At 32.8% G+C, this 8,059-nt stretch overlaps 2 protein-coding genes across 2 annotated transcripts in view; one reads left to right on the top strand and one right to left on the bottom strand.

The window, feature by feature from the left end:
* Positions 1–736: 736 nt before the first annotated feature.
* Positions 737–2,450, bottom strand: LOAG_10714 (hypothetical protein; the record flags this gene model as incomplete). Its single annotated transcript, XM_003146238.1, has 4 exons — positions 737–889; positions 1,202–1,314; positions 1,834–2,018; positions 2,284–2,450. The coding sequence occupies 4 exons, from the start codon at positions 2,448–2,450 to the stop codon at positions 737–739; spliced, it is 618 nt and encodes a 205-aa protein (XP_003146286.1).
* A 1,107-nt stretch (positions 2,451–3,557) lies between these two features.
* The window catches only part of LOAG_18820 (STE/STE11/ASK protein kinase), a 14,082-nt gene continuing 9,580 nt past the window's right edge, over positions 3,558–8,059 (top strand). The window contains exons 1-9 of the mRNA XM_020451483.1: positions 3,558–3,838; positions 4,190–4,294; positions 4,480–4,683; positions 5,028–5,162; positions 5,406–5,644; positions 6,199–6,315; positions 6,724–7,016; positions 7,267–7,426; positions 7,769–7,949. Coding sequence (XP_020304729.1) covers positions 3,680–3,838; positions 4,190–4,294; positions 4,480–4,683; positions 5,028–5,162; positions 5,406–5,644; positions 6,199–6,315; positions 6,724–7,016; positions 7,267–7,426; positions 7,769–7,949 — 1,593 coding nt within the window. The 5' untranslated portion in view covers positions 3,558–3,679. The remainder of the gene's footprint in view (positions 3,839–4,189; positions 4,295–4,479; positions 4,684–5,027; positions 5,163–5,405; positions 5,645–6,198; positions 6,316–6,723; positions 7,017–7,266; positions 7,427–7,768; positions 7,950–8,059) is intronic.

Raw genomic sequence — 8,059 nt, forward strand, 5'->3', positions numbered from 1 at the left:
ATGGCAGCATATCAAGTTAACAGTATACTGACTCCATTTATGAGAGAATTCTGATATTCTTGATAACAAATAATCCTTTCCATAAGAAGTTTCATAACAAATCTATTGCTAACGATCTTGATATTAATGTGACAAAGTATCATAGATTTTGGAATTTTAAAAGCTCATAATATCAAAAGTTCAAGTAAATGTATTAATTCATATGCTAGTTAGAATCTTTCTGGATAAGTCCCGCTAATCAGTAAATGAAAATGACAAATTTTATGATAAATCTACTGCTGATCATGATGAAACATTCAACAGATAAATGAAATACTTAGTACACAAGTAAATTCTCAAATGGTAAAGGAAAATAATTTTTCAAACAGAATCTCCTCCACATTTCTTGAATCCAAAAAGAAAAAAAGTTCGAAATATCGCTAAACAATTTCGGGTAAAAATTCTTACTTTAATGATATATTTGGCATAACATAAAGTGCCATGGAAATCTTGATAATATGAGAATCAGTTGTGGAAAGAACTTTGTGACTTTCTCTGAAAAAAAAAAGAAATAAAATGATGCATTATGCTAATTGTGACTAAAATTGCTTAGTTATGCAATCATAAATCTCAATTCAATGAAATAAGTACTAAAAGAGGAAGCAATCAAATTATATATTGGAAAAATCAAGACAACTTAAAACGTAACACTCTCAAAACCAATAAATAAGATGAGAAGTGAAGTACTGCAATATTTTCAGCACTTTTTGCTCTTGAAACCTAAGACATCCAAAGATAACAAACATTTGTAAGCAAGTCCAAATATAAGTGTCGCCTTTCTCTCAGAAAAATAATCTATTGCGAGAATTTGAGCAATTTCAAAGCGTTCCGGATGCAGCCAAATTTTATACTGCAAAGTTTTATTTTATTCCTACACGAAAATTTTATTATTTTTATAAAAACATTTTAGGAAATTGCAACAGATACAAATTTTGGTCATCAATGGTAATTTAAAATCCACTCTCGTCCGATGAAAAATAACAAAGCTCGAGATATGACGAGTCGGAGGAATGGCAGTCGAATAGGAAACGTAATCAGAAAAGTCAACGTCAAAGAAGAAAGTTAAACCAATATAACGAGGCAAATTAAACCAATATAATTAAACAATATAACAAAATTAAACCAATAATTAAACCATTCCCTGACAATTAATAAAGAATACCTTGAGTTCGCGAAAAATGTTGACCAGAAAACTTTCACAACCAATTATTGGCACCGAAATAGCTACATTATCAACTCCGTTATATTTCAGTAGAAGATTTGCCGCTTCCTTTGCTGAAGATCAGCTGTTTGGAATTCCTATCTCGTGAAATAAACGTAATTTGAATCAATGCAAATGACACCAAATTTTTTCTTAAAAACATTGGCACCACTTGAATCGGTTGGAGGAAAATCCTTTCCTAATACAAAGTCATTCAAAATACTAGTTTTACGATTCCAAAACATCATATTTATGATTTCATGATCGTCGCTTCACGGGTCCAGTATTCTGATTCTGTAGCCTTAAAATTCTGATTCCATATTTATCCTCCTTCTACGACAACAGAATTGTTTTGCATTTTCAAAACTTTGATCCTATGTTTTCTAAGATGAATTCTACAAATCATAAATTTTAAAAGTTATGTGAAGCATCCAAATCTATCTAAAAAATAATGAATAAAGACTTGCTTCTTGCAGTGCTGATAAACCGATCACATTCTGATAAAATCTTGTATCAGCTCGAAAGAAACCCGTATATAAGATGTTGCCCAGAGTAGTACGATGTTCACTTTTTAATGATCAACATAACGGCACCAGGTGCATGATTTGCATCTATAAATATCATCCGAAACTTGCTCATTTTATGCCAGATATTCAAATCTAATAGTCGAATCCATTTATTCAAAATTCTGTATCGTTTTTTTCTTCGAGTACTGATTACAGATAACAATTTGGCTGTTATCGATGAACAAATATATTCCATTGTTTTGTCATTTACCCTACAAAATTACTTTTCTTGCACGATGGCTATTTAAAACATCTCGAGAATGCTGCATAATGAAATGCATGCACAGAAACCAATTTCTCGAGAACATCTACCAATTATCACCAAGTCGAATTAAATAGAATTATTGCTCAAATTAACAAATTATAACTAGCAGATTAGCGTGATGTGAACGGAAAACAAATCCAGATGTTACATCTATCATATTTAATTTCGAATTTTGGATTTCCAATTTTAGATTATATATATATCAAATCTACCTAGAAGATATTTCAAAAATTTGAATCAAACTCACAGTTAACTTATGGCAGTAATAAGAATTAGCATCGGAAAGGAAGCAATACTTGACATCTGAATTGGTACCAAATAGGTCGATTGCGATAAAATTGTCAATCACCAAAACTGCTTGTTTAGTTAGAAGAATCATCCCAACTTCCTTCCAATAAATTCAATGAACTCAAATTTTTGTAATTAGGTTAAAGATATCAATTCAAATAATATTACATCACTTGCTTTTTGTCTACAAAGGTATTGGTGGAAATAACAAGAAAAAAGGATGTACCTGAAGTACCAGTGCGCAACTGTCCTCAGAAGTATGAAAAGTTAGAATTGAGATAGACAAGAATCACTGTACTACAAGCATAGCACAAGGCTAAAATTATTTTATAATAATAATCTCAGTTGCATTACTTAATCAAAACTTTTCTCTTATTAATCGGACGCTCTTTCTTTCTCCCTCTTCATCCTCTTTTTGGCATAAGAAAATAAAAGAAGAAATAAAAACGAAATGAGAGAACGCAAAAAAGAAAATGTAATTAAATTTGAAAATAAATTATTTTTGAAGTTGAATTAAGATTAGATTAATAATAAAAATTAAAAATCGACATTAATGTTAAATTAAAATTTAAAAAAAAGAAAAAACAAAATAGAATTAAATGAAGAAAGCAGCAAAAGCAAAGCATTCATTGTCGTACGGTTAACTTTTTATAATTCATCTCTCTTTCCTTCTATAAAATCACTTAATATCTATTCATTTAAGCTAATCTTCTTCATAATTTATGCCTAATAATGAGCTTAATTTTTAAAATTGGAACATTAACACTAAATTTTGAAAAGGTTGAGATTTTTTGAAAAGTTCAAATTCCAACAAACAATTCATTTGTCTCACTGAGTAATTATCCCTTCGTTAAAATTTTACAACAAAAAGGTAAAAACAAAATGTCTCCCAAAAATTTCACATCAAATTAAATTTGGAAAATGATACGAAACGAATGAGTTGCGAAAGAGGGCCGTAAGATATCGGGCATACCATGTTACGCGTTATGGATCAGTTGTTGGCAAAATTTTGGATTAAGTGTCTGTCGTACTAAGTATTCCATTTAAACTGATCTGCCAAAATTGAGTTCCAAACTACTTCATTACTTACTAAGCAAAATATTTTTCCAAACTGGACGTTCTTTCTTTAGGTTTATACCAAGAAGTTATGAAAAGTTAACTTTTTGTGCCTTTCTTTTCCTTTGTTACTGTCTTATTTCATTTTATAGATTATTGTTCATCAGCATTAATTTCATCTGCAAAAGTCAACAACAGTAATAACGCATAGCAAATCCAGATGCTTATATGGTGCCGCGATATCTGCGATGAAGTATTTAGATAATGGCTGAACAAACGAACGCGGACATTTGTCCAATACCACTACCTCCTCGCACAGCTCCTCCGGGTGTCATTACCCGTGTACCATCCGTTATCACTTTACCATTACCCACCGATAAACATGCTACAAATGCTTCAGCACATTTTGCCCGAAAACTTCAGGTTCATTCTTTTGCTTTATCTTAACAGCAAAGTTGATAATTTCATGGCATAAATGAACTCCACCTTGAGAAATTCTCAAAATGAACTCCACTTCGATTGGTAGAATCAGCTTGAGATGGAATTGTCGGAATTGTATTTAGCTGTGATTTTAGAAAATGAGATATAAAGGATGGTTTTATCACGAGTAGGAGAAAGTGGAGTTGCCGTGTTAAATCTTACTTATATCATATATATCATGATGTTGAAAAAAAAAGGGAAATTCTGGAATGAAAATACGGAAGTTAAACCACGTTTTCATACTTCTTGAGTAATTTTAAGAAACTTTTTGACATATCTACATTCTTTTTACAGATTGTACTGGTAATGGATTTGAAGGCTGCAAAAAATATGAAAATACGTGAAATGGCTTGCAATGATGTTCAGAAGGTTGCAGACTCACTGAATGTTAATTTAACGGTGAGTAAATGACATCCACATGTATGGATTTTTCAGAAAGATTAACAACATTGATAACTTTAGTTATATTGGCCTTCTCGCTTTTGAGGTGCATGTTTTTAGAGAAAATTGACAAATTCAAAAAACAGTGAAGTACTGTTTTTGAAAAATTTGGAAACGGGGAATTGTTGACAGAGTTATTCCAGCACTTAGATTTTGATCGTCTTGATTTTGGCGAAACAAATGCTCTTGATGTGTTTTACAACGCTGATGTTGCACTGGTCGATGTTTCCATTGCGCAACAGCAACCAAGTCTTTGTTATCATATCGGAGTACGTGAGTCCATGGGCCAATCATATAACATCATCCTGACGGAGGAAACTTCTGAATCACTTGTTAAAGCCCTTAAAGTTTGTGCTACATTTATGGATTAAATGATTTAATTTGTTTTTATATAATCATTGGTTAAAGTAATTGATTAGATGGCTTACCTTTTGTAGATGGGCTGAACCTGATATCCAGTTATGTCACCATAGAAGATACCTTGCATCTAATGTGTGAACAGCTTGGTATCCTGATACATCTACGATATGAATTATTTGCGGATTTTTCATTATAATTGAGGAATAATGTCTCAAATAATTTTTGTGATCGAAAAACGGCTTATGATATGTCTATTATTCTATAGGGAGTGTTTCCAGTTTTCGGTAAAGTAATTGCAGAAACACAATTTTTGAAAGAATATATATTTCAGAAAACATTAGCCCACTTACCGCTGATAGTATACATTTTACCGAATGACAGTTCTTCGTTGGTATCGGTCGATAAAACTTCAAAGATTGAGACTCTGTCGCAATTAAAAAGTAGTATTGATCAAATAGCTGAAAAGGTAGTATTCTGTTTCTAGAAAATTCAACGACTTTCCTTTTTCTTTTCATTTAGTTTTTATTAATTATTTCAGTAATGCTTTGGCCAAAAGGTTACCATTAGATCAACGGAGCACATTTCCCGTAATGATGCTTCCTATGTAAAGGACACTACAATGAATTGGAATTCGTAGTTCGTCTAGAGTGAAATGTATTTTTTATGTCAGACATGAGTTTTTCCGGAATTATTACTCGACAGTTTCCAGCCGTATACCAAATGTGGACGTCTGGTAACATTCCGTTCACGGATGAAGCAGGCTTTGAAAAGTGTTCAAATTGAAGCTTCGGCACATTCGCGTGAAAAATTTTTGTCTGATCTTCGAAAAGCACGTGAAACGCAAGACGTTGCTGAAGCTAATCGTTTCCTTGACAAAATGAGACACCGTTTGGATAATCCGGATGTACTAAGTGTTGACACACTTTATCAGTTCATGCTCAGCTATAGGTAAATTTGGTCAATGATTTTTAGAATGATTACTTTTTTGTTGTGTTTTTGCCTGTTCAAATGCATTTAATAAATTTCCAACCAGCTTTCACTACTGGCCCAGTCATCTAGTACAAACAGCTTTCAAGCTTTCATGCTAGTTACTTGTATGTTTAAAAAAAAAAAATTTCAAAGCCTTTTACAAAAAAACCTGGAATATCAGTTTACCACTGTTATCCATTGATTAATTGTATTATCGGTGATTTGGATTTTTTCTAATCAAAGGACAGAACAATTTTCGTAATACCAATGGTATCACTGATTTTATTTCGCCGCTTCCATTCTTACGTCGCAATCCCCACCGGATTGTTTAGGGAATTATTGTCGTTATATGGGGAAGTATAAAATTTAATTCAGTCATCAAGTTCAGGTCTGTTAATACTTGTCTGGCGGGAAAGCGCACCATAATAAAATAGTCTGCATTTAAATAATTGTTGCAAAATGAAATTGTTTCTACTTTACTGTTAATATAACATACCTGACAGATGAGATTTTCATCAAGAAGTTGATTTTAGAGACTATCAGAATTATGATGCGATGATAAGCCTTTACGATGATCTCAGCCGGATCGAAAATTGCTCCATTGTAAACTCTCAGGCTATACGCTTTCTTTATGCCTTTGCGCTCAATAGGTTATTGTTTTGACCTCGTTTTTTCTTTTTTTTTTAAATGATTTATTTGCAGCACTAGACTGGAAGGCAGTTTCTTCTTTTGTTCTGTATTGACTATGATTGTTCAGTGAGGTCTTTTGTTAGTGATAATAGAATTGTATAAGGTGCTCATCTATTATCAAGATTCTCATTGAGAAAAATGTACTTGACGCGAAATATTAGATGCTGTTATGATGATTAGTCCTTCGACTAATTAAACTAGCCAAAAATACTTCACGCCGTGTTGGAGATTATAAGATTTAGCTGTTGCTGATGTTACGCTTGACAAGGTTTTCATTTGGGATTATGAGGAGTCTAGTTTCCTTCATTTATTTGTTCAAGGATTATTTGCTGTTTGTCGCAAACTTATAATCCGCTGAATTTTTTTAGACGTAATGAAGAGGGTGATCGTGATCGAGCTTTGCAAACGGTATTGCAAGTAACTTCCAGTTGTAATGATGGCGCTGCCGTATCACCTGATATAATATGCTTAGCAGGGCGTATCTACAAGGATAAATTCATTGCTAGTAATTATGAGGATCGTGAATCATTGGACAAAGCAATTGAGTGGTATCGGCGAGCATTTGATCTATCTCCTTTGGAATATTCGGGAATAAATTTGATAACATTGTTGCGTGCTCGTGGTGAAACATTCGAAAATAATAGTGAAATGCAACAAATTGGTATGCTTAATTATAAGCTGTCATTGCTGGTGTAGCGTGTTGCTTAATTATAGTTGATATAATGTCTGTTGTTATGCCACGTTTATCATTTAGGATATTGTATAGAACTCAACCGGTTTAATGCAAAATACTTGTTTTATAAGTATAATAACAGATAAGATGTTGAGCATTAAAGCCATTACTCACAGAAAATGAAACCTATACAAATGGTTGGGAATCTGAGACTTTTATTTATTAAATTAAGTTACAGCTGTCGTACTTAACAGTTTACTTGGAAGGAAAGGTGCTTTGGCGAACTTGACCGAGTATTGGGATGTGGCCACTTATTTTGAGGTTTCGGTTCTAGCTGACGATTATCCCAAGGCATGCCAAGCAGCGTTGAAAATGGCAATTTTGAAACCACCCATTTGGTAAGCGAAAAATTCCTTGCTGGATGATTACTTTCTTAAATATTTAGTGATATTGGAACTACTGTTCCTTATTGTAGCAGTAACACATTGCTTGCTCGACCCATCAGTTATTTCGAGCCGAGATTTCAGAACTGAAACTTCTCGCTAATGTTGTAACCTAAGGTGCGAAATTCTGAAATATTTTTCTAAGGAACAAAAGGAGGAAATGAACTGAGGAAGAGGTAATATGATGTGGAAAAAAGAAAGAGATTTTATTATCGGAGCCATAAATCATCTACCATATTCTCATTTAGCAGTGTGATAATAGTGACCATTTTATCTAAATAAGCTTACTTATGATAGGTTTTTGAAATCAACAATGGAAAATATAAAACTGTTGAATCGTTGCGCTGCAACAATGTCACCTGTGGAAAAAGAAAAACAGCAGTTTTTATTTTGGTCAGAATTTTTCATGGAAGCTATCGATTCAGAAGAGGAAATTGTTTGCGGGCGTTTTCCGGTTCTTATTCAAGAAGTTACAAAGGTCACTTCATTCAGTGCTTTCTTTCGTGATGCGTTTTCTTGTTTGGCTTCTAAAATTACTTGTTTTTCATTTCCCTGGTTATACTTCCCTTTTTTATATTCAAAATACCT

Source organism: Loa loa (assembly GCF_000183805.2).
Source record: "Loa loa unplaced genomic scaffold supercont3.555, whole genome shotgun sequence".
NCBI lineage: Eukaryota > Metazoa > Nematoda > Chromadorea > Rhabditida > Onchocercidae > Loa > Loa loa.